Here is a 26,998-nt window from a genome sequence, read left to right on the forward strand (position 1 = left end):
ATCCCAATCGCCCAATTCATCACACCACCACCTCCACCCCTCCGCGGCTTTCCCCCCTTGGTGTCCATACGTTTGTTCTCTACATCTGTCTCAATTTCTGCCCTGCACACCGGTTCACCTGTACCATTTTTCTAGGTTCCACATATATGCGTTAATATACGGTATTTGTTTTTCTCTTTCTGACTTACTTCACTCTGTGTGACGGTCTCTAGGTGCAAGAATGTGTATCTTGCATTTAATTTTTGCAAGGCAGTCCCCCAACACCAACACCCCGGCCTGCAGAGTCTAGAGTGTAGACTCTAGATGCGAGATAGGTAGCCGGGGTTAGCTGTCTGAATGGTAGGGGTGCACGCCTGGGGCCTTTGGGTCAGGCAGCTGCCCAGGGTCATGCTCCTTGTAAGCAGCGGGCAGGCCTAGAGCCGGCTTTGGGGATTGACAGAAGGAGGAGAAACAGCTGTGGAGCTGGTTACTATGATTGGGACTGACTGAGTAGGACCCTTCTTCGAGTGACATATGCCAGTGGACAGTTAGTTCCAGGCAGTGGGAGATGGGAAAGGAGGCTTCATTATGAAGGTCCTTAAAAATGCCAGGCATGGATATGACTTGATCATTTGAGGGTTTTGAGCAGGCTGGGACATGAGTGAGAGGAGAGGAACTGGCATTGGGAGGCCTTCTGCTGCCCATTCCAGTGAGAGAGGCCATAATCTGGCCTAAGAATATTATCGGTGGGGTGTTGCTCATTTACCCCACGTGTATTACTGAGTGTCTGTTATGTGCCATTGGCAAAGATGAGAATTTTACGGCAGGTTCCTTATTTTATTGAGGCATATAAATTGTACATTGTATGTATTGAGGCATATAAAAGTACACTTTTTCACATTTTGATATCACTGAAATTGGGTTGTCTTATGATCACAGATGTGTCAGTTGAGCAGCGCTTCGTTCTAAGTTGATAATGGTACATCTTACCCTTGAGGGTTAAGAGTTGATAAAATTTGTTGATCGTACCCTTTATGAATGTACGGTGCTTTGCACTTTATAAAAGTTTTCCATCAGCTATTCCATTTGAATCTCAAAAGTCCCCTGAGAATTGGGCCTGGTGATCCTGTCATCTCGACTTTACCTCTTGCCCAAGGTCACAGAGCTAATTAGAAATGTGCTCAAAATGACAGCCTAGAACTTTGCCTCTTGATGTTAATATTTGACTTTACCCTGCTGTGGAGCTAGCATGGGTTAATTAGGAATGGGAAGCTCAAATTGAATTTGATTTCAGAACTATGGCTGAAGATGCTGGAATGATGGTGGGTTTTTTTGGGGGGGGGGGTTTGGCCAAGGGCAGAATGTAACTCATGAGGACTGGGAGGATCCCTTAGCCCAGAGATTTGCTGCATTAAATGGAAAATGGGCAGCGAGATAGAAGATGCCAGGTAACATAATAAAACCAGAGGACGGAGTACGCTGCTGTTTCTACACAGAACGAGAGGAGCAGTGGAGGAAGCACACGGGTTCTGGAGCCTCCCTTCTGTGAAACAGGAGCTGGCTATCCCTGGGAGTGCAAAGATGAGGAGGACACGGTCCCTGTTCTTGGGGAGCACCTGTGTGTGTGTGTGTGTGTGTGGTGCTGTTCGAGGGCTATGTTTCTGCTGCACTGATGTCGTTCCACCTCAGGGAAGCTACCAGAGGGAGCAGTGTCTGAAGAGAATCTTTAGGCTTATATAGGAATCGCCCAAGTGGAAGAACAACAGGTAAGGGCTGAACCTGTTAGGCATACGCAGACGAATGTAGGGAAGGAGCATGGTGGTTGAGGCTGGTTTTTGCATGGCCAGCATGAACAGGGTGGTGGGAAATGGGAAAAGGGAGGACTTTCATTCTTTGCTAAGTAGATTTAAATTTATCTTGTGGGCTCTAGAGGCCATTAAAGGCTTCTCTAGAGATTTGCACGAAAACAAGGCTGGGCAAGGGCTCTGGAAGCATCTGTGGGATTAGGTATTGGGATGCTAAGCCCAGGAAGAAGAGTAACATATTTAGTAAGTGGTTGAGTGGAGCTGAGACTTTGACCCTGGGCAGTAATTAGGAGTCCTAGCTCAGCGTGTGCATTGCTGGGTGGGGACTTTTCCTGGATAATGGCATTGGAAGGCAGCACCCAGCTGGAAGAAACCGAGGCGAGGAAAGGGGAGGTAAAGTTGTGATGCATGCAGGAAGCTTATCTGGGTGGAAATCCATGGGCTTGAAGGTGTGTGTGAAGCAGAGGTGGGGAAGGGAAGAAGGAATGGAATCGTGATGTGGGAGTCTGCTCTAGATGGCTTGGATGTGTGGAGAAAATGGCAGTGCCTTCTTAATGCGAGTCATAGAAATGGGGAAGGACACTGATGCATTGATGAGGACCTCACCTCTCCTGACTTTCTACAAATAGGGTGGGTGGGTGGCCAGGGGGTTCATGGGATTCATGCTTGGAAGCAGGTAAACCACAAAATTGAGGCTAGAAAATGTTTATCTTTCGATCCTTCTTTCTTAATAATAATAACATAATTTAAAAAATTTGAGTACTTACCGTGTACTTATGTAATTCTCATACTGACTTATTAAAGTAGGTTTTATGATTATCAATCTCATTTTGCAGATGAGAAAATGAGTTTGGTTAAATAAGGTTACACAACTACTAAGTGAAATGGCGAGTTTAGAACCTTTCCGTGATCTTCACCGCTCTCTCTCTGCCCACAGAAGGAAAAGTGGAAATTGTCGATGAAAATTAATCAGTCGATCTAAAAAAGAACTGGAAAATTTTATTCGATCCAAATTTGAGCATTATAACCCGGGAAGAGCATCTCAGAACACTCTGAGAACTGTTCCGCCTGTTAGAAGTCAAGGCATGGTTATATAAGCTTTTTGAGACAGAGGGCTGTACATCACGTGATGTATTGATATTATCAACAGTTTACTTAGCAGATCTAAGCATCATCCTGGTGGGTCATGACCCCTGCAACATCAAGAAGGAATGTTATTAAGGCGTTCTGGTTGATGCTAGGAGCGTGTTGCTCTTGACGGTTGAGCAGGTATGCCTGCCCCTGGGGGAGGTCTGGTCGAACCGTAATGCAGACACGTAATGCAGACACTCGATGCGCAGTGCGGGGAGACAGGGGGCCAAAGGGCAGGGAAGCATTTTTATGTTTAAATTTTCTTGCCTTGCCATGAAATATGAATTTTATTTCACAAAGTCACCCCTGTCTTTCAATGTTCTTCCTCAGAATTTAACTCAGTACCCATTCCTTGGGCCCCAGCAGGACCATAATCCAGGGTTTCCCTGGGCAAGCAGGCTTTTCACTTCCATACTGGTGCTGCTTCAGACCGGTCTCTCTTGAGATGCTGCCATTCCCTCTACCCTTTGGGTGTCTTCGCTCTGCAAAGCTAACTGGAGAGGACAGAGCTTCTCTAGGAAACATCTGCTTCCTCCCCTCAACATTGCCTTCTCCCCAGTCTCTTGGAGTAATAAGGATTTGAGGTACCCCATAGAGAGGCAGTTGGGGAAACAGGATAACAAAGTAGGGGAGTGATGGAGGGTCTTGATCTCAGTCATTGCCCTTGGTCCATGGCTCCTGGGACAATGTTCTCCGGAGTCGAGCCAGATAGCTCCTGTTGGATCCCGGCCTTCCCTAGGTCACGCAGACCTCTTCCTCCAAGAAGGCTTTCAGGCTCAGGACTCTGAGGGATCAACTAAGGTTCTTTCTGTGACCTACCCACCTCAGGTGGGTTATTTGCATTTCGATAACTTACAGGTAAGATATTTTCAGGGGCGAGAAGACAGATCCTAGGAATGGCACCCAGCAAAGTAAATAAGACCTTGGCTTTCTCTTCTTTGAATACCTCTCATCTCTGGTACCTTGAAGATGTTTAGTAACTGCTTGTTTACTCATTTAGAATGAGTAACATTTACTGATACAGAAAACCCAGCTAGTGCCATGAAGCCATTCCCAGACTCTTAGCCCCCTTATACCCCACTTACATGTGTGATCACATGCATCTCTGTCTCTTGTGTTCAGTTCAGCACATCATTCGGGTCCTGAATGATTACCCCATGCCAGACAGAAATGCTGGAAACTGATCTTACAAAGACAGCTAAGGCTCTGTCTTCAAGGATCTTCATTCCAGCCTAGGAGACAGACTGCAATAGAACATGGGAAGGCCCTACTAGAGTGATGAACAAAGAAATAATGGGAGCCGTGAGAAATGGCTGACTGACTACCTGGAAGAACAGGAAAAAACGCTCATGGAGAAGAAGACATTGGGTTGGGTTTTGAAGGGTGAGTAGGGGTTATTATGGTGGACAGAGCTTTCTGGGCAGAGAGACCTTGATATACAGGCACAGGCCTGAGGCCTAAGAGTGTTTGGGGTGTGTGTTTGGAGATCACTGAGAAAGATGGGACTGGCCAGGGAGGATTAGAGGGTAAAGGGCTGGCAGCTTGAGCTAAGAATGATGGCAGTGGTGGTGGTGGGTAGGGAACAGGAGGGCTTTTGTTACTTTTTGAGTAAAGGAGGGTGTCGTTGGGTCTGTGTTTCAGAGAACTCTGGTGGCAGAGTGATAGCAGTTCTGGGCCAGAGGCGGGGACACCGCTTAGGAGGCTGCTGCAATGTTCCAGGTCAGGAAACACCGGCCTGCATCAGGTCAGCAGAGTAGAGAGGGAAAAAGTTGTTTACTGTTAGAATCTTATCAGGCAGCTTAGTTCCTATTCTTGTCCTTCCAATTATTTGCCAGCTTATCAACCTGGACTGGAAAAAGTATGTTATCGGCACCAAAGCTTGTAGGCAGTGGAAGCAACAGGCTGGCAGCAAGTTCATGCCTTAGAATTGTGGGCTGGGGCCTTGGTGGCCAGAGCGACCTGATTCCTCCTTTTGCTGGTGAGGAAACTGAGGCCCCAGGGAAGTGCTCAGTCACACCCTTGTCCGCTGAGCTGGAGTTGGGTGTGGCCCTTACTCCCTTTCCTGCTCTGTTCTCTCTCTGCTGAGCCTGGCTGGACACATTCCTTCCCCACCCCACCCCCAGGGGCTTTGCTTGGGAGAATTTGGGAGGGACTATAACTTGGAGATCGTTGTTGCTGGGCTTGAACCTTGTTCTTTGCACTTTGAAAACAAAGTGATTAAGAAGGTTCATTTTCAGTCTGAGAGTGCTTTGGGGGTTTCTTTCTTTTTCTATTTATTCCTGTCGCTTGTTTGCCGGAACCAAGCTTCTGCATGATAACTTTAAGGTTCTTTGCCTGTGGCGGCCCCCACCCTCATTCCCCTTTTATTTTTACTTATTTTTGCTTTCCTAAAAGTTTTCAGGCTGCCAGCATTAGATCCCTTACGGGGTAGATCCTGCTGTTTTTTCTTTCCCTCTTAAACCTGCCCCATCACAGCCCATCTCATAGAACCCATTAGCGTTTCGTAGCCTTTGTAGCACTTTTTATGTGGCGAATGCATTTTACGGTTGTTTTTTATTACTTAGCTCACAATTGCCATCCAAGAGATGGGTGGGCAGGATCAATCTTGTAAAAGTTCAGGGGTGAAGGAACTTCCCCTGTGGTGCTTAGGTGGTACAGTGAGAATCAGACTCCCAGCTCTAGAGCTCCTGTCTTGTTCCTTCCTTCACTTCTGCTGGTGAGCAGGAGATAATTGCTGTGAAAGTCTTTAGCAAGCCCTATACACAGGTGAGAAACTGTTATTATTTCATGGTGTGGTAATTGGTAGCATTAGCTGCCCGTCTGTGACTTTGGAAGGCACCTGAGAATCTGGTTGGAGACCCCAGAGCCCTGAGGATACGGGCTTCAGATGCTATCATTTCAGCAGTACCATCACCAACTTGGTTTTTGGTGTAAGAAAACAAAGACCTGTGTTTGAGTCACACGTTAGCCCTGTGATCTTAAGCAAGTTCCAGAACATTCCTGAGCCTCAGTTACCTTCGATTTTAGATCATGTGATCTATCCCAATGCATCTGTGAGAACCAGACATTTCTCTGACAGTGCTTTAAACATGGCCGTATAGTGTGTAATGTGGCCGTGCAGTGGGTACACGTGGCTAATTCTTGGTGCCCAGCAAGGTGTCTAGCCCACAGGAATGGCACCTTGACCTTCTAGAGGAGACTGTGGGATTTAGACCCAGGCAGCTCCAAGTTCAAGTCTTAGCCGTGCGACTTAAGGGAGGGTGCTCCCTGAGGTGGTCACGGCCGATCTGGTGTACTTACTTACTCATTTTTAGACTTCTTATTCATGAGGGCATCACTGTTGACAACAGTCACTTTGCGAAGTGGGGCGAGTACCACAGTCGTTCACAGGCATTTCCAGGCTATGCAGAGGGATGGTTTGTCACCAGTGAATGGCTGTCCAGTGTTTCTTCTTCTCCGTTGTGATCCTCCAACTCTCTCTTGGTTTTTTAATTTTTTAGATTTATTTTTATTTGAGAAAAATCGGCTGACATCTTTATTGCTTTGGGGAAGGGGGTCACCCAGGAGCTCTTGGTGGGCAGGTCTGCTTCCTCTTCACCGTCACAGGCTTCTGGCAGCGCAGGATGGCGCTGGCTCTCCAGGGGTCGGCCAGGCGCCAATCTGTGCGGTGCTTGTTCTTTTGGATCACGTGCCGGATGCTGCTGCGTGTGGCCCGGGCGTTCTTGTTGATGGTGGTCCGCACATAGGTGGCCGGCTTTCGCGGGCCGGATTACCGCTTCATCGCTACCATGACCCCTTTGCTATCCGCCGGCTGCACACCCACAGTCTTGCGGTGAATGGGCCCGTTGTGGCGGAAGGAGTTGCGGGCCTTTAGGTTACTGGGTTTGGTGCTGTACGTCTCCTTGTTCCTCTTGATCAAGAAGGTGGAGCAGTTCCGGACGACCAGCCATTGCAGGCGCGCGCGGACATGGCGGCAGCTCCTCTGGTTGCGGAGGCTGCAAAGAGGCAGGCGGGGGGCGGGGCGTCTCTGGGGTTTGGTTTGCGCTGTGTTTGCGCTCTGCTTCTAGTGCAGTCGTTGCTTCTTTCCCGGCCTCCCATCGAAGTCTCCAGTAGTTCCCATGGAAAGCTGGTGCTGAGGGGTGGTTCCAGGCCTTCCTCAGAAACTTGTATGGGAACCTTTCACAGGGCAGGTAAGCAAGAGGGTCAGGACAGGGCAGAGTTGTTTCATTGTCCTTCAAGAAGGGTGCTTTGACCTCATTCCATCCCCACAGTGGGCACTTTTTCCGCTGCAGCCGTGGTCGGCATTCCTTAGTCACTCAGGCCATCAACCAGCAGCTTCGGAGAAGATGGCCGTGGGCATGTGTAGTGCGAATTCCTTGGCATTTTCAGGAGACCGCTTTTTGGGCGTTAAGGGAATCCTGTCTTTAATGTTAGTGTCGATTTCCTTGTCTGTAAAAATGGCTGTAGCAACAGTACTTGATGCAGAGGTAGAGGGACCGTACTTTCTGGTTTTGCCAGGACAGCCCTGGTTTATGCCTGTGTTCTGGTGTAGTATATACAGCGTCCCCTTCCACTCTCAGAGGTATTCTGATTGGAGGTCACGCTACTTGTTAGTACTGAGTGAGGTTGTGTAAGTCAGGGGTCCCCAATCCCCAGGCCGTGGACCGGTACTGGTCAGCCGCCTCTTAGGAACCGGGCCCACAGCGGGAGGTGAGCGGTGGGCCAGGGAGTGAAGCTTCATCTGCCGCCCCCCATCGCTCACCTTACTGCCTGAACCAACACCGCCCCCCCATCCCCCCCACCCCGGTCCGTGTGAAAATTGTGTTCCAGGAAACCAGTCCCTGGTGCCAAAAAGGTTGGGGACCGCTGGTATAAGTAATATGTATAAGACCAGGACTAAAGTCAAATGTCAACAAATGTCTACTGTTTTTGTCAGAGGAGATGCTAGGTGCTCAAGAAATGTTTGTTCAGTGAACTGCTTTTATAAAGGTAAAGTTTGAGGATGTTTGAAGGGAATGTCTAGCTTGTAGGCAGTTAGACTTTATTAGGTTGATAAAAATGTGTTAGTACCTGTTTAGAATACAAAAAAAACGCCAGGAGAGTGGTATGGATGGAGGGCTTATTGAGTTCTCTGGAACGTGTGAGGAAGCTTATTGGAAGGGCTGGGCCTTGGATTAAACATGGAAGGACAGGAAGGCTTAGCCCAGGATGTGACGGGGCAGCTAAATTGCTCTGGCTACTTATAGTTAAGAAATAAGATTGAACCTCTGTCCATGTGTGTCTTTTATATATTTATTTCTGGCCACACCACACGTGGGATCTTCGTTCCCCGACCAGGGATTGAACCTGGGCCCTCTGCAGTGGAAGCGCAGAGTCCTAACTACTGGACCACCAGGGAAGTCCTCATGTGTGTAATTTAGCTGGGTTTTTAAATCTATTATTTTCTAGCCGATGGCCCATCTTAATAAAGATCTTTAACTGTAACTGTGGCAGCTTAATGCGGTACCAAGTTCTGTGCCAAGAGGTCACCAGAGTAACTTATTCTTCTAATGAGTTTCCAACGAATATGGTTCTTGTTTAGTTTCCAGGAAGAAAAAAAAAAAAAAACCAGAAATTAAAAAAACTTAATTGGCACCTAGAGCTTCTGTCTTGTTTGATATGAAAATGAATCATTTTCAGGAACTGGAGGAGGGAGTTGCTACCCAGAGGGCAGGGTGTGCCCTGACTTCATGGGAAAGGCAAATTCTGAAGTGACCTGGAGGGTAAGCGGCACCTTTTCTTAGAATGAGGTGAAAGGCAGGTCAGCTTTCCTGTAGTCTGGTTGTTTCCAAACTGGACTTCTCTTCTCGGCTGCAGCAGCTTCACTTCATAGGAAACTATGAGGGTTCCAGTAATGACAGCTGGACAGGACCCTCCAGATACATCTGTCCATCGATCTGATGTGTTTGTGTGTTCATTCATTCCACACCAGGTGCTGGGTGTACCTGTGAATGAATGAGTGAAACTCTAGTCTGGGCTTGGGGGATGGAAACGTGAATGCGGTGCCATCCCTGCCTCCAGAGGTCATTTAAATAATCAAGAGAGGATGTAAAAGTATGTGGAAAAAAATATCTGGTGACTGTAATTGAATGATGACTAACTCTAGGGACCCTGGGGAAACTTCACAGATAAAGGACTATCATTTGATTGGGCCTTGAAGGATGAGTGGGGATTTGTCTAGTGGGCTAGAGGAGGAGGGGGGTCATTGAGCAAGGGAAATAACACGAACAGGTGAGAAAGCGCATGGCACCTTGGAAAACTGGAGTCATTGGGGATGGGCTGTGGAGTAGAGAGGCCATGGAAATGAGGGTGCAGGGGTGGGCTGGGATGTGGATTGACAAAGATCTAGATTGCTGACTGAGGACTTGAGACTGTGCTGTGAAAGGCGCATCACGTAGGGAAGGGAGATGATTGGATCTGTGCTTTAGAAAAGTGATGGGTTACGGATGGTTGGAGGGGCCTGGTACTGGAGATGGTGAGATGTGCTGCTGTAGTCCAGGTACCAGATAAATGGAAGCTGAAATGAGGTTGAGGCATTGGCTCTGAGGGACAGTTCACAGGTGGAATAGAGGTCACCCAATCTCCTCATTTAAACAAGAGGAAACCCAGGCCCTGAGCAGGTAACACATACAGAGTCCACAGCCCTGGTTCCATCATAACCCCCAGGTGATCCATCCTCTGCCCAGGGTAACAGGTACCTAGTTGCTGAGATAGCCGTTTTTCAAGAGGAAGATCTCCATCACTTTTTATCTTTTAGGAGTTCCATGGAATCTCTTAACTCTGAATGAAATTGGCTCTTTCTAGAGTTACGGAATCTGTGATCACTGGAGATATTCAAGCAGTGGCTGATTGGGATGTTACAGTGAAAACTCAGGCAGTGGTTGAAGACTTGGTCTAGAATATCTTTGAGGTCTATTAACCCTGATTCTTTTTTTTTTAAAATTCCTTCCTTCCTACCTCCTTCCCTCCTTCCCTTTCTTCCTTCCTTGGAGAAGATACTTATAACGGTCTTACCTGGGGTTCCTCTCTCCATTTGGTTCCTCAGGACGATTTTAGCCAAATTGGACAAAAGGCAGAGAGAATTAAAAATGGGTGATTAGGCACTGAGAATGGTGGGCCATAGTTCATGCAGAGTCGTGAGGGACTAACCATTTTGGGGGCAGCAGCAAGTTAATACTCACCAGGGAGACCTTTGTCACCTAGGCCAGCCTCCATGATCCTGATCAAAATGGAATCCACCATACAGTTAATGATGCTTTCGACCAGTCGCCATTTTTATAGTGCTTTACAGTTAATCATGTGTTTTCCTACAAATTACAGGTAAATCCTCAAAATAGTCCTGTGAGCAGTTATTATTATTGTTCAAGTTTTACTATCAAGAACGTGAGGCTGAGAAAGATTAAATGACTTGCTCAGGGCCCCAGCTAGCCGGATGTTGAACCAGGACTTCAACTTGAGGTTTTTATTTGCACAATTTTAGATTCCTCCTATTCCCAGCCTGCGCAGATCCCCAGGACAGGCTCTAGCTTTATTCCTATTGATAACCTTAAATCCATTGTGGATCCTGATATAAGATAAGGATTTAATCAGTGCTTGCTGAATGAACATGTGAATGAATAATATAAATGAAGTAATAAATGACAACTTGAGTTTTAAGAATATCTTTAGTAATAAAAAAAACCTAATTGAGCTCCTCTAAACATTAATTAATCTGTGATCAAAAGACAATGAGAAAGAACTCATTTAGAATACATTTACTCAGCTTCATTAAAAAAAAAAAAACCACGCCAGAAAAGCTCCCACCAAAACTCTTTTACCTGAATACCTCTCTCTGATCTTTTAGGGGACCATAACCCTGATCTTAAGCCCCCCGAAAGGGCACGTCCACTTCTCCGTCTGTGTACAATGTTTCCTTCCACTTAATATTATTACAAGAAAAGCTCTTTCTTCTTTTGGCCTGGTCTTTATCTTTTTTATAAATGTATTTTATTTTATTTATTTATTTATTTTTGGCTGCATTGGGTCTTTGTTGCTGCGCTTAGGCTTTTCTCTGGTTGCGGCGAGCGGGGGCTACTCTTCGTTGTGATGCGCAGGCTTCTCATTGCGGTGGCTTCTCGTTGCGGAGCTTGAGCTCTAGGCGTGCAGGCTTCAGTAGTCGTGCGGCGCGCGGGCTTAAGTTGCTCCGCGGCATGTGGGAGCTTGCCGGACCAGGGCTCGAACCCGTGTCCCCTACATTGGCAGGTGGATTCTTAACCACTGCGCCACCAGGGAAGCCCTATATTTATCTTATATATAACTAAAGATTTGTTGAAACTGACTTTACCTGTGTGGACACTAGGATAGTTTTTAGTTTTTAAAGACATTTAATACAATTCAATATGTTAAAACATGCATTGTAAACATCAGTGGACAAATAAATAGCTTTTACTTCCTTCTAAATTATTTCCTGAAGACAGTGATTTCTTTGGCACTTCCACTTTCCCGCACATCGGTTACCATTTTGTCCCTTGTGTTTTGTGGTTATGTGACTATGTATCTTATCTCCTCAGGGATGTAGGAGAAAATGCGTGTATGGCTGGAGAGTCAGACAGGTTTGGGTTCAAATCACGGCACTGTATCTTGATAGTTATATAATCATACTGGTTACTTAGCCTCTCTGAACCTCCAACTGCTCGTCTGTGAAAGAGGATAATAGTGCCTTCCGTGTAATGTCATTGTGGAAAGGATTCTGTGGTCAGGGTAGGAAAGCACTGAAGCCTGCCATGTGATCTGCTGAAAAATGCTATCATTTCCCTCTTTTCTCTCTTGTCACCCACCAGATGGTAAGACAGCCAAGATCCTTTCCTTTGTATTTCCCCATAGAGTATGACCCATAGCAGGTAGACCTTAAATACATGTTTATCAGCTGGCTAAATAAGTTTTAAGTTCTTTCAAAGGAGAATTATAGGCACAAAGTACTGAATAGTTCTATTACTTTTCATGCTGGTTGCTATTCAGCCTCCAGAAAGACTGTACTAATTTGCAGAGTCATTAGCAGTGGGTGAATCTACTGGTTTCTCCATGTCTTCCCTAGAATTTAATTTTATAACTTTATATTTGTCTCTGCTAAATTAATATGTAGGAAATCATATTTCATTATTGTTTCAATTTGCATTCCTTTAATTACTGAAAAAATATCCTGAGAAGTGGTTTAGAGTTTGTGTGTCCCCTTGCGTGAATTGTCAAATGGCAATATTTAAAAATGGTCTGAGCTGGAGAAGGTTCATATGAAAGGGCTAAAAATGTTTAGTGTTTTGAGTTGCCTAAACTTTAGTTTATGTATTCATTTATTCAGTCACTCAATGTTTATTGAGCACCTGCTATGTGCCAGGCACTCTTCCAGGGGCTATGCATACCACAAAGAAAAAAATAAGTGAGTAAAGTCAGCGATCTCCACTCCAGCCTCCTCGTGTAATATGTGTGGTGGCTGAGATCTAGAAAAAAGAGATTAATTACCAAAGTCATTCAGCTTGTTCAGTAGCAGAGCCAACCATTTATTTGAACAGTAATTGTGATATTGTATGTTTTGTATCAGTAGCCTACGTTGAGAAAGCAGAGTCCTGAGTTTTGATTTAGAAAATATGATCACCCGGTTCTTCAGTCTCATATATAACTCCTTCCTAGAGCTCTTTGCCTCTTACATTTACATTCATTCTTAAATGAGCACACTTATGATTATTTAGTTTTTTAAAGATTTTTTTCAATGTGGACCATTTTTAAAGTCTTTATTGAATTTGTTACAATATTGCTTCTGTTTTGGTTTATTGGCCGTGAGGCATGTGGGATCTTAGCTCCCCGACTAAGGATCGAACCTGCACCCCCTGCATTGGAAGGCGAAGTCTTAACCACTGGACCGCCAGGGAAGTCCCCAGCACACTTATTATTAAAATAGGACTAGAAAACAAAATTACCCCATCTAAGCCGTTTAGACCAACTGTATGAACCTTTTTGGACATGTTTTTGGTAAATGGGAAGAAGGTGACATATTTCTCTATCAAATAAAGCAGTCAATTTAGTTTTAATAAGGCAGTTATCTTCAGGTAATAAAAGTTCAGCTAACTTGCCATAACTATCTTGTTTAAAGTCAATTAAGAGCCTCATATACCTCACTTGCTGGGTAAAATTTAATAGAACTTCAGTTAAGCATTTATTGCTTATTTAATTCAAAATTAAGTTAATCACCAGAGTTGGTAACAAGCACTGAGTATTAATTAACATTCAGCAAACTATCTTATGAAGTCTAAATTAGATACAGACAGGTCTTGTTTATCCCCATCAGTTTGCAAACACCATTTCCCCACCTCTCACCCCAAAGGGCCTTTGGTTTTCTCATGGCTTTCCTCTTCTGATTTGTCATCTTCATTTTCATCTGCTTGACACCCAACTTGGGTAAAGGAGGAGGAGAAGAGGTAGGAGTCTATTGTGTTATGGGAACTTCTGGCTTGGGGCGCAGCTGAGAAATTTTTCTGTTCCATTCCATTGCATTCCATTCCATTGCATTCCATTGCATTCCACTGCATTCCATTCTTCAAGAATTGTTGAACACATTCTCTGTGTAAGACATTCTTTTGGACACTTAGGAAGATACAGAGGAGGTCATGTTGACATACTTGGTTTTATTTTCTCATCTTAGAAATGAGAGGACTGGATTTAGGGCATTCATTGAACACATATTTTTTGGCCTACATCTTGTAAGGCATTCTGCTGGGTGTCAGAGATACCATGATGATTTAGCCAAGGTCCTTGCTGTTAAGGAAGACATGTAGTCTAGTATGAGACGAGCAGTAGTGGAAATATTGGATAAGGTGCTCCTGTAGAAGCTCTGAGGTCCCTTATTGTTCTATGAGAAAAGGTCTTGTCACCAAGAAAGTTTGGCAGGTTAAACAGAATTAAATGGGTATCTTGACTGTGGGACTTTTCTGAATCTTTAGGAAACTAATGTTCATTGTGACTTCCCAAGAGGTTTGTTCTCAAAGTTTTAGATCCTAGACTCTCTGCATCACCAGCTTTCACCCTGCCCCTGGACGTTTCTTGGTCTTAGTCTATCAATGTGCTTTGGGAAAAGCCACGGTGAGCCATGGATCCTGTCTCTCAGCATCTCAGCCTAGCAGGGGTACTCAGGCATGTACCCTAGTAACCCATACAGGGTTGGAAGTTCTAATTTGTATGAAAGGTGTGCAGAAAAAAGTGGGTGATTTCAGACATAGGGACTTTTGGCTGGGATTGAAGGTGTGAAATCAGAGCAAACTTTCCTTAGAGGAGAGTTGGGCTTGCGAGAGAGACACAGTTTGTGTAAGTGGAGAGGTCCGGAGGATTGCTGAAGAGTCATCGAGAACAGAACAGTTGTGAAATTCTGACATGGCTGATTTGGTTGAGCCACCCCAGCACGTGGATACAACTTAGACCAATTTTTGTTATAGCCTAAATCTGGAGAGGTAAGAGGCGGCAGATTTTTTGGTGCAGAACTGTCTGCTCTTTAGGCCTTGTTCCACCGAGTGACTGCCCATCTGCGGGAGGGATCCCTTCTGTAAGGCATCCTGACACCGTCTGGGGTAGAGCCTCTGCCTTGTGAAGAGGCGTCTCTGCTTCTTCATTGACAGCTTCAGTCTGGCAGGTCCGGTTTCCATTTGCCTCATCACATCCCACACTCTCCACCTTTCCTTCCAGCCTAGCGTCCCTTGTTCTGATGAGTCACCTGTGTCTGCATTTTTCATTCTTATCCATCTGTATCATCCTCTCCATCTGAGGCAAGCTACCCTTTATATTCTTCCTGACAAGTCATTTACTTCACTTGAAATAGTGCTACGAATTTTCTCCTGTCCAGGAGCAACCAGCAGATGGAACATGCTGGATGAAGTGGAGGATAATCTACAGATCTGGTCCTCCATAGCAGGGGAGATTTGCCCTCAGGTTGGGTTCTTTCAGTACGCACCTTGTTAACCATGTCTGTACGGAAGGGAGCACGGGCAAAGGAATGGGGAGATCTGGGTTCTATTTCTGGGCACGAGTTTTTCCCCTGTCTGAGCCTCAGTTTATCCATCTGTGAAATGTTAGGTGTAGGCCCAGTGTGCTCTCAGGGTCCTTTCAACTAAACATGTTGAGTGTTAGCATTTGCTAAGTCAACATTTGCTGGAGTCAGTCTGGGCTGTTTGATGAGACATATTTTGGAGCCTGGAAATGGGCAATGGGCAGAGCTCTATGTCCATACATGGGAGGTGTGGTTCTCCTATGCCCAGCCTCCAACTGGATTCATTTTCCTTATATTGCCTGTTATATTTTAGTCATACCTCCTTCTCCTCTGCCACTCAAGCTTACCTATTCTTTGCCAACACTCTCCCTGCTGTAAATGTTCCTCTCCTGTTGCCCAACTGGATAGCCAGCCCCCCCTTAGATTCCTTTTTTCCTTCTGGCTCTGCCCATGGAAGGTGTCCACTCTGGAACCTTCTAAAGACAAATGACTACCATGGTGGGGCAGATTGGGGAATGGCGGTCCTGGCCAGCTGCAGATCTTTTCAGGAGACTATCTGTTCTTCAGAACTGTTTCTCTATTGAACAGATATTCTTCAATGAATGAGACCAGTCTTGCCTAGAGGGAGCCCACAGTGGCAGTGAGAAGCTTTCTGACGTCTCGTTGACACTTGATGGAAACCATAGTGAGTGAGGAACATTATACATTGGAGAGGAAGGTTTTTTGCTTTCTAGAACTCTTAGGTCCTCGGCATGGACTCTTAGGAAAACTAATCACTTGGAAAGCTGAAGCTTGTTTTGCAGACCTAGAAAAGGCAGCCTGCATGTTTGATTTCACCATCTACCTGGACAGACACTTTAGGGATGAAAATGTCAGCAGGAAGCCTGGCAAGTGACACACCAGAGGCCATAACATGGGCTGGTAGTGCAAATCATCAAGAATGATGTGTCAGGGAGCACAAGACACAGCACAGGCCCAGAGATGTCATTCACACGTGGAGTCGCCATTGGTAATGGCAGTGAGGTTTGGTTCTGCTCCAGGAAAGATTTTCCAAAGGTAGGAATTTACCTTGAGAATCCTTTGGTTTCCTCTTCTTTGTATTAAACGTAACCCTCACCTCTTGGTCTTTGTGATTAGTTCTTTGGATTTTCCCAGTTACATAGGCCTACTTGAAAAAAATCCAGAAACGTTTGAAAGCTTTGATCTGTGTAGTGCTTTAAGAGCATGGCCTTTGGAGCGAGGCTGCATCCTGGCTCTACCATTACTACTTTGACTTGTTACTCAGTCTCTTTAGGATTTTGTTGCCTTATCCGCAGAATGGGAATAAGACAATTACCTATCTCCTTCTTGTGAGGATCAAGTGAGCTATGTCAAGCCTTTAGAACAGAGCCTGACACCTGCCAAGTATCCATTAAATATTGGCTGCTGTTATTATGTGTTATCCTTATAAAGTCAGCAAATTGTGATTTGGAAAAGGTATTAGAGACGAATGAGGTTTTGTGGGTTCTTTTGTTTTTTTGTGTCTTTTTAAATAAACTTCATTTTGGAATAGTTTTAGGTTTGCAGAATAGTTGTAAAGATTGTACAGAGAATTTTCATACACCCCTTACTCAATTTCTCTCATTTTTGACATCTTACATTAGCATGGTACATTTGTCAAAACTAAGAAACTGACATTGGTACATGGCTATTAACTAAACTATAGACTCTATTTAGATTTCACCAGTTTTTCCAGTAATGTCCTCTTTCTTTTTGGCAGGATACAACCCAGGGTACCACATTGCATTTAGTTGATATCTCCCTTGCCTAGAGTGGCTCTAAACTTTCATTTTTTTTTTTCAATAGTTAGGGAGGGATTCTTTATAGAAAAGCCTATTACAACAAGTAATGCTGAAGGAATAAACTGGAGCAGCTGTGGATGAAGTGGGGCAGGACGTACCCGCCTTTCTTGCCCTTCCCTGCTTTTTCTATATGAAGAGACTCTGGTAAAGCAGGGCTTAAGTGTCAGGGCTTAAGTATCACCATAATCCAGTCTCCTTGTTTCCATGGAAGGAGACTGAGACCCCTGAATGGGGAGTGATGATGCTGCGTGAAACTGGAAGCCCAGAGAAGGTCAAAAAAGGATCATGGAAATATCCCAATCTTGTCTCTGTTGTTGAATGGATGAGTGAGCAACAGTCAGGGACTCTGGAAGATCTGGGTTTGGATCCAGGCTCTTCCACTCTATGCCTCAGTTGTTCTTATCTATAAAGTGTGTTCGGCGGTCAGTGATACCTCACTGTACTTAATACTCACAAAGTACCACCGTTTTCCTTGTGAAAGTTACATGAGCCAAGATGCTTACTTTTAGTATAGCCTGAAACGTAGTAGGTTCTCAGTAAATGTTTGAAAAAAAGAAGCTTTGAAAATTAGGGAACTTTATCATTAGAACTGATTTCAAGAAGATGGGGGCAAATTGATACAAAACCAAAGCTAGTCATTCATAAGGAAATCTGTGACACTCAGAAATGGAACCAGTGTTTGAGTTGCTGATAAGTGGGGTATATACTGTCTGCTTTTATTCTTGGAGGCTTTTATCATATAATACAACATTATGTTGCAGTCTGACTTTCACACAAATTGGATCCCAAAAGTTCTTATAGGAATTAAAAATACAAACTCGTGGGCAGTATGTGTTTTATAAATTACAGAAAACAGTAGTGTAACGACATGGCATAGTAAGTACAGTTAAGCCTGCGGCAGTCACTGGTACCCAGGATGAGGCGAGCAGGTGTCCGGCGTCGTGCTCAGTGCCAGGAGAGATGGAGGGAGGCCATCTCCAGCAGGGAGGCCGGGTGGAGAAGCTGAAGGCGTCCAGGCAGTGGCAAAATCCCGGAGAAGTAAACCCTTTGTATATCTTTAAAAGATTTTTTAAATTTTAAATTTGAAAGACTTACTTGTTAAGAGTCGTTTTCGACTCACAGCAAAAGTGAGAGGAAGGAACAGAGATTTCTCATATGCCGCCTGCCCTCTACACATGCAGAGCCTCCCCCATTATCAGCATCTCCTACCAGAGTGGTATGTTTGTTGCCATTGGTGGACCCACGTTGGTACATCATTATCATCCAGAGTCCATAGTTTACATTAGGGTTCACTCTCAATGTGGTACGTTCTGTGGGTTTGGACAAATGTATAGTGACATGTATCCATCATTATATCATACAGATTATTTCACTGCCCTAAAAATCCCGTCATCTGCCTATTCATACCTACCTGTCTCCCCAAAACCTGGCAACCGCTGATCTTTTCATTGTCTCCACATATATTCTTTTTATCCAGCCATTTATGGTTGTGTTGAATGGGACCAACTGACTTTTGGAACCTAACCTCCATTACTTCCCCTCACTCTTGCTTCATCATAACGTTTTCTCAGTCTGGATTGCTGTTTTCTGCCATCATCACCTGTTTGAATCCAAATTGATCTTCAAAGCCAGCACTTCCTCCATGAAACGGGCCTTGATTTCCACCCTTTGCCCCTAAGCAGGAAATAATCCCTTCATCTTATGATCTCCCTGGCCCTTTATCTGGACTGCATGCAGGGCACTGAGCACGTTTTACCTTCTATTGTAGTTATTTGTGTTCCTATCTTGTTTGGGGTCTTTAACTTCTTTAGGACATTCATTCCCGATCCTCTGGAATCTGGCAGACGTATAGCAGACACTTGTCGAATGGATGGACGGATGCATGGATGGATGGATGGATGGATGGATGGATGGATGGATGGACAGGTTTGACATTGCCCATAGTACTCTTAAACTTAGTTCCTTTAGAGTAGGATTTTAAGTTGCTAATCTCTACATCCCCCCAGTATCAGTACTGAGAAGGCGCACTTTTATTCGTTCGTTCATTCATTCATTCATTCCACAATAGACTTTCAGGCACTACTTCAGGGTTGAAGCAGTGAATAGTCCATTGTTGATAGTCTGCATAGAGAATAGAGTATTCTTTGGGATATGTTTTTATTCTTGTAAGGTTTATCTGGAATTTTTTTTTTTTCTTTTGACACAGAAGGACCAAGCAAGAAATGTTTTGTTTCATCTACGTGTGTTATTGGTGTACAAAGCAAATGCTCTCTCATTCCTTCAGCTGGCTTGGTAGCAAAGAGAGATCACTGGGCTTAGAAAGGCACCAGGGTATCTGGCAGTCCCTTACTGACTTCCTTAGGAATAAGTCCTCATCCCAGTTTTTTTAAAGATGGTGCCAGGATGCCACAGTGCTCATGGTTGGGCTTCCTTGCTAATGTCTCTACTTTTATTTTTTTAGTATAGTGACAGGATGCATACCGCTGAGGTGGTAAATGGAAAAAGAAGTGCAGTGGAGTTAACTGTCTGTTTCTTGGGGCCTTCTGTATTAGTCACAGGAGGAGGTGTCAGACATGGCCAGATGAGAGAGCCAGCTGACTGAAGTTCACGTCAGATGGAAATCAGAGTGGCGGAATTGGGAGGACTTTGATGATGCTGAACTGCGGACGCTTAAGGTTCTGAGTGGTTAGGGATGAAAGGATCCAAACATCATCTAGTGTCATGGTTCTCAGACTCAAAGGAGCACTAGAGTCATCCTGGAGGGTTTGCTGGACCCCATCCCAGAGCTTCTGATGCAAGATCATGAATCTGTACTTCCGACAAGCTCACGGGTTGTGCCAGTGCTGATGAGAACCACTGACCTAGTCCAACTGCTAGTCTGTTGGTTTTTTATAGATGGGGAAATGAGATGCAGAGGTATGTGGAAAGGACTTGCCTAGAGTCACACAGCTGTCAGGAGCAAGGCTGGAGTGAAAACCACGAATCCTGGTTTGAAGTCATTTCCATACTGTCACCAGAGACTGTCCAGGAACAATATTATTTTTAATAATAAAATAATTATTTTATTTATTTTATTTTTATTTTATTTTAATTTTTATTTTAGCTATTTTATTTTATTTTTATTTATTTTATTTTTTTATTTTATTTATTTTTAATTATATAATTTATTTGCAGGGTGATGGTTTGGTTTCACCAGCTTTGCCTGATCTGGTCACAGACTTATTTTTCATGGCCTTCCATTTACTTGTCTCCACCTACATATTCTTATTCAGTTAATCCCCATTTTTGGCTACTGCTGTGCACTGGGAATTGCACTTGAACCCGAGGTGCTGTAGCACTGTGGTAGTCTGAAAGCATGGGCTTCAATTAGTCTGACCTTGAGTAAATTACTTTTTCACTTTCTCATCTGAAAATGAGAACAGTAACACTTCCTAGGACTGTAGGGAGAGTGCTGAGCATGTACCCGGCCTTCACTCTGTGAATGGTAGCTTTTGTTGCCATCATTATTACTAAAGATGGTAAGATGTGGTCCCTACCCCCTCGTGCATAGGTGGCTTCCTGAACTCTACAATTGAGAGGAAGTGGGAAGTAGTGGAACAAACACATGGCTTGGAATTAGGAGAGCTGAGTTCAAGTCTCAGCTTTGCCACTTACTAGCTGTGTGGTCTTGGGCAAGTCACTTGACCTCTCTGAGCTATAATTTGTAGCAAGTAGACTTAGTTTATATAATAGAAGAGCATGATGAGCAAGAAAAAGGACAGAAATTGGGAAAAGGTAGAAATCTGTCTGCCTGGTGCCAGTTGCGGGTTGACAGGGAATGCTTCGTATTGAGGAAGAGGCCAGTAAAGGAGCTGGGCGACACGAGGCTTGGTGTTGGAAGGGGCAGCAGGCCTGGGGGTGGTCCAGTGATGGTGGTCTGGGCCAGCCAGCCCAGAGAGGGGCTTGCCTGCAACCCCGAAGAGATGTCCTCACTCCCATGTCAGGGACCCCCACCAGTGGAGAGCCCCCAGGACTGGCAGGGAGAGGGCTGCCAGCATTGGAGCATGGCCAGAGTCATGGCATCTGCTTTGGACTAGGGCCTGGAGGTGCACTCCTGGTTCTGCACTCTGAACCAGCACAGGATGAAAGACAGTGCAGTGATCAGAACCCAGGATTGATCGTGGCACCTTGGTTTCTGGGCTCATTTAGCAGCAAATAGATTAGATTAGAGAGGTCCTGGATTTGATCGCTCTGTCTTTCATGATTGGTCCGGGAGCTGGGAGAGGCCTGGCTAGAAGTGGGGGTGGTTCTGGGGAAGATGAGGTCTCCCACAAGCCTCAGGTTCCTTATCTGTAAACTGGGAGTGATGGTGATTATGCGGACGTCCTCCATTCTGTCTGGATTAAGAATGAAAGTACCTGTCTGTGGGAAGACACTCCATGGTTATGAAATACCAGAGACCTGTGCGGTGTTCGTATTATAGGGCAGCACCAAAGAGCTGCAGAAGCAGGAGAGATGGGGGGATGGAGCTGCTACAGGAATCTGGGAAGTCATCGCAGAGGACGACAGGGACGCTGGGAGGATGGGAGTATGTGTGTGAGGATTGTGTAGGGTTTAAGCATCTACGAGAATGTGGCTTGTCCCGGGCTGATTCAGTACACATTCTTTTCTTTTCACATCCCTGGAGCTTTCGGCTCAGGTGGGCCTGGGGGCTCCGATGGGGCGGACACTGCAGCACCCTCGTCTCACACCGGTGAGGAGAGCGAGGCTCTTGGGGTCTCACTTCGACAGGGGTGTCAGGGCGGTGGATGGTGCTCCCAGGGTGTCCAGGCTCTCTTGTGGCTCCATAGCCAGTCTGTGCTTGGGGAGACCTCAGGGATTCCGCTCATTTCACAGGTGGGGGGAGTGATCCACGATGGGAAGTCTGGGCCCCGTTGAGTGCACCACACGCCCGTGGGAAGGGCCCCTGTGCTCCTCACAGCCCCCTCCCCTCATGCTCCTTCTTCCTCTGGCAGGTTCCCCTCGCACCATACTCCACGTAGGCCGACCCCCCATATCCTGCCTTCTCCACCCATCTCGGTTGGTCTCTCTTCTCTGCTGTCTGGGACTACTCTGAGCTCCTGGCTCCTCGCCTCCCACGTGCTCCTCCAAGGTCTTGGAATCTCTCTTTCTTCAGATCTTCACTCAGGACAGTACGGTATCATTCTTCCATTGTTTGGCTCCTACCCACTGCATCAAACCGCTCTTCCTTGGTTGGGATTAAACTCTAGGTGATCATTTACCTCTTTGGTTCCCTCAACTGTGGGTCACACTGTTGGTGAGTCAGAGTGAGAATCCATCAGGTGTTTTGCTTGGTGTAAAAGGAGAGTCGTAGCTGAGGTGTGGAGCAGAGGACACGTGTTGACTCTGTGTCCACTGTCTGCCATTCCCGGGACGGGGTTGAGAAGATGAATAAGGTACCCTTTCGGCCGTCTGCGAGGTTGTGGTCGACACAGGAAACAGACATGCAAACCAGATTGGGGCAGCGGGCAAAGCAGCGCCGGGTGTGTGTGTGTGTATAAGACACAGAGGAAGCGTCCCGGCAGCTGAGTGATGGAGAGAGCCCATCAGGGTTGCAGATCAGTGGCTCTGCAGACATGCAGAAATGTTTGGCCATCAAAAAAGAGAAAGAGAGACATTTGTGAGCGTTGATGTGGGCCCTACAGAGCCACAGTCTTCCCCATTCCCTGTTAACCTTGGCGGCGTGCTCAACCCAGGGCTTTTGAGTTTGCCATCCTTGAGGGCTGTGCAGAATCTTCCACAGCGGCCTCCTCTTGCATTGCCTCCCTCTCTGGCTCATCCGTGAACCTCTGCCAGGCAGCCCTCTATGCAGCCCTGCCATCTTCTCCCGGGCTCCTGCCTCAGTGCTGCAGCTCATTTCCTGCCTTGGCTCCAGGGCCCCTGGAGGCTGGGAGGGCTGGCCAGACTGATCTCCTTCCCCTGGCTTCCCCTGTGATTCCGGAGCCCCTGCCCTTCTGGGGTGCCCATATCTTGGACACACTTGTTTGCCCAACACATGCTCTGCACTTCTAAATTCCTCCCTTGCTCTCATATTTCCATTGAAAGCTGTTGTGAGTAGGTCCTCTTGTTTCCCACCGACACCCTTCCTTTTGGTTTCCTGGAGCCCCATTTCTCATCCTGCTGGGAAGCCAGTCTTGAATGGGACTTTAGCACAGCCTTTTCTCTCCTCCAAGATCATGACCTCCTGCTAGAGGAGGGACCCGCCCTTGCTGGCCCTGTCTTACCTCATCCGCCTTGTTCCCCTCGTGTGAGGCTTTCTTCTTCTCCCTCCTCGTCCACTCAGCCTCCTGCCTTGGGTCCGCTGGACAGAATGGCACCTGTTCCTTTGCCTGGCATCTGTGCCTGACACTCAGAAGTAACTTGTGAAGCAACGCAGAGGCTTAGTTGGGTCTCCTTTTAGGAGGAAGTCAGAATGGCCTCTGACAATGCCTGGGACAATAGGAACTTGTTGGTTTGATTTCCCAATCAATTTTATTTCTAGGCACAAATACGTGCACAGCCTTGTCAGGAGAAAATGAAGGAGAATCGTCTTGTGAGTGGAGCTAAGTGGAAGACACTCGCCTACCAGTTTTCTCCCTGGTCTGCCTGGGCTTCTGCGATCCCCATCTCTGCTTTAGGGCAGGCATTTCTCCTCCAGCTTCCCAGCTGGCCTCTGCCTTCCCCGCTCACCGTCTCCCATGGCCTGTGGGTAAAATCCTTCCCTGGGCACACCTCTGCTCTGCCATCATCTGACCTTGCCTCGGCTCTAGAAGTGTCTCCTGCCAACCCCTGCCAGTCACATGCTGTGCTTCAGCTACCGCAAGTGTGTTATTGGTCACCCCGTCTCACACGCCTGTGTCTTTGCACGTGCTTTCCTCCTGGCCTTGGGCCCTTTGTTTCTATTTGGTGAACAACTTGCTCATCCCTCAAAAGGTAGCACAGATGTCTCCTTCTCTCGAACCTCCTCTCAATCCCTCAGGAAGAATTGTGAAAGCATAAAACAAGGCCAAATTTTGTAAGTATTGCTCTAAGAGCAGTACATGCTCATAATAAAATATTTCAAATATATAGAACCAAATAAAGGAGGAAAATGAGACTCACTCATAAATCCATGATTTAGATTCAAACACCCTTTTGTTTTTAATATTACTGAGTAGTGCTTTTCATTACTTTTTTGTGCATTTGACTGACTTCACGTCTTAACAGTATATACAGTTTTGTATGTTACCATTTCACCAAACAGTAGAGCCTGGGCACCTTTTTATGGCGTTAGGAGTTCTTCATACATGTAATTTTTGATGACTGAATATTATTCTATCATAAGAATATAACATAATTGTTGATTTTTTTTTTTTGGTAGCTGACATTTGAATTTCTAATTTTTCATCATTGTAAATAGCACTGTGATGAACATCCTTTTTACCAAATTCTTTATCTGCACCTCTGATTATTTTCCAAGATAGATTACTTGGACATGAGATTGCTTGCCCAAAGTACAAGAACTTTTTTTCACCCTTAATTTCAAAGTAATCCATTGTCACTGAAGAAAATAAGGAACATATGGAAAAGCACAGAGAAGAAAATGAAAAACTACCTGTAGCCACTTTGCAATAACCAATGTGAAATTTGTGTATCGTATCTGTGCATCTATCTTTCTAGCCCAGGTATCGGCAAGCATTTTCTGTAAAGAGCTGGACGGTAAATATATCAGGCTTTGTAGACCTCATACGGTCTATGTCACATCTTCTCCTCCCCCTCCCCTTCCCCCTCTCCCTCCTTCTTTTTCCCTTTAAAAAATATAAAAACCACTACTGGCTAGAACCCTTACAGTTCTAGCCTCCAAAGTGGGGCCCTGCCGTACATACTACTTTGTGTTGCTCTCCTCCACAAGGTAACTACCTCCTCACTGCTCCTTACGGTTTTCTGTTTCAGATATTATTAATGGCTTCTTGCTGGAATGCCCAGGACACCTTGGCTCTGCCTCAGACGTAGAACTAAAGCATTTATTTTTTTTTGCGGTACGCGGGCCTCTCACTGCTGTGGCCTCTCCCGTTGCGGAGCACAGGCTCTGGACGCGCAGGCCCAGCGGCCATGGCTCATGGGTCCAGCCGCTCTGCGGCATGTGGGATCTTCCCGGACCAGGGCACGAACCCGTGTTCCCTGCATCTGCAGGCGGACTCTCAACCACTGCGCCACCAGGGAAGCCCGAATTCTTTTTTTTTAATTGAAGTATAGTTGATTTACAATATTGTGATAGTTTCAGGTGTAGAGCATAGTGATTCAGTATTTTTGCAGATTATATTCCATTAGAGTTTATTACAAGGTAATGGGTACACTTCCCTGTACAGTAAATCTTTATTGTTTATCTATTTTATTTATAGTAGTTTATACCTGTTAATTGCATACCCCTAATTTGCCCACTAAGGCCAGTGATTCTTAACCTTCAGAATCAGCCAGAGAATTTTAAAAATATATATATGCCAAGCTGCCACTCCAGTCCTGAATCAGAATTTCTGAGAGCTAGCCTGGTCCCGAGTACTTAGAGAAAATTCCCTAATTTTTGCCAGGCTTCCCTGGTTAACGAACCAGCAGTCTAAGCCAGTATCCAGTTGTGCAGATGAGGAAAGTGAGCCTCAAAGAGATCACTGAGCCTCCGGGATCACCTAGCGTTTAGTCCGAAGCCAGGACTGGATCCTGTGTCTTCTACCCGAGGACGCAGCCCCTGAGCTGCTGACGGGTGGGAAGTAAACTGGGTGAAGAGGAGACAGACGTGTCCCAGGGCAGCGAGTGGCTCAGCAGCCTGGCTGTAGAGGACAGATGTGATCACGTGCTGCTCTTCCCTTTCGTCCCTACCTTTGTCCTCCTTCCTGGTGCCGGCGTTAGGGGCTGTGATTGGAGAGGCTTGAGGACCGTCCACAGTTCCAAGTGGTCGAGGCAGCTGCTGAGGCATCTGATGTCCTTCACTCTGTGGAGTGGTGGGTGGACAGCACCCTTCAAGGCAGTAGCTCAAGAATCTGTGTTCCCCCTGACTTTTCACGGTCCTCTTGGTGCCAGGGTTTTAATGACAGGTGTGGTCAGCCCTTGCTTCCAGTCCTGCCAACCAGCGGCAAACAGAACGTGATGTCGGTTGAGGCTTTGCAAAGACCTCCTATGGAAGGGGGGACGGGCATCACGGAGAGGTCAGGAGTGCGATTAGCGCTCTGATTATGCGGCAGGCCGGAATGGGAAACAGGAATAGAACTAATTACCATGATAGCTGCTCTTTATCGAGTGCTCGCTGTGCTGGGCACTCTGCCTGAGTTATATTTCTGTTACTCCTTTAACAGCCATGAGAGGCCTGGGGTTTGATGCCTTCTCCCAAGCGGCAGGCTGGAAGGTGAACCCAGTTCTGCTTGATTTCAAAGTCCACGCTCTTAGTTGTCACGTGACACTGCTTCTGCAGCTGGTCCTGTGCTAACCCCCTCTCACCTGCTGCTCCTAGGGATTTAACCAGGAAGCCCATAGAGATAGATTGAACTCAATATTTAAGAATACATGGTAAAAGATATCAAAAAATGAGCGAGGAAAGACTTCTAGTCGTTGGAAGTGTTCAAGGAGAGCCTCTTGGCGGGAGACTGTCAGATGGGGATTGGACTGGCCAAGGTGTTGTAAATCTAATTGGAGGGTCTAGTCATAAAACAATAAAAAGTACATTATGTGAAAATGTATAGATTGATCACTGAGAGGTGGTGAATTTTTTTTTTTTTCCTTTGCGGTACGCGGGCCTCTCACTGTTGTGGCCTCTCCCGTTGTGGAGCACAGGCTCCGGACGCGCAGGCCCAGTGGCCATGGCTCATGGGCCCAGCCGCTGTGCGGCATGTGGGATCTTCCCGGACTGGGGCACGAACCCACGTCCCCTGCATCGGCAGGCGAACTCTCAACCTCTGCGCCCCCAGGGAAGCCCCGAGGTGGTGAATTTTTGATTTTATATGGCTTACTTCCAGCTGCGAGAGCTGTGCTGTGGTGGTTTTCTGAGTGCCTCCAATGCACCACGACTGTCAGGCTCTGGGGTGTCCTGGGTGTGAGGACCTGCCCACAGGGAGCTCCCCATCCAGTAGGGGTGGGAGGACATGCTCCCCTGAAAAGATAAACTACCCAAGAGCAGATAGTGTGGGGAAAGCGTGTGCCCCGTAGGCTTA

The 26,998-nt window shown here is 46.1% G+C and overlaps 2 protein-coding genes and 1 non-coding gene across 4 annotated transcripts in view; 1 reads left to right on the plus strand and 2 right to left on the minus strand.

The window, feature by feature from the left end:
- LPP (LIM domain containing preferred translocation partner in lipoma) overlaps positions 1 to 26,998 on the plus strand; it is a 694,580-nt gene that overhangs the window by 1,871 nt on the left and 665,711 nt on the right. The window lies entirely within an intron of this gene.
- On the minus strand, positions 6,472 to 26,071 carry LOC101272381 (uncharacterized). Its single transcript, XM_049709848.1, is given in 3 exon segments — positions 6,472 to 6,978; positions 25,528 to 25,785; positions 25,922 to 26,071. Coding segments are annotated over 3 exon segments (915 nt in total).
- TRNAG-UCC (transfer RNA glycine (anticodon UCC)) lies at positions 8,241 to 8,313 on the minus strand. The gene has a single exon. It is a non-coding gene; the product is annotated as a tRNA-Gly (tRNA).

This window comes from Orcinus orca, chromosome 5 (genome assembly GCF_937001465.1).
Source record: "Orcinus orca chromosome 5, mOrcOrc1.1, whole genome shotgun sequence".
Lineage (NCBI taxonomy): Eukaryota > Metazoa > Chordata > Mammalia > Artiodactyla > Delphinidae > Orcinus > Orcinus orca.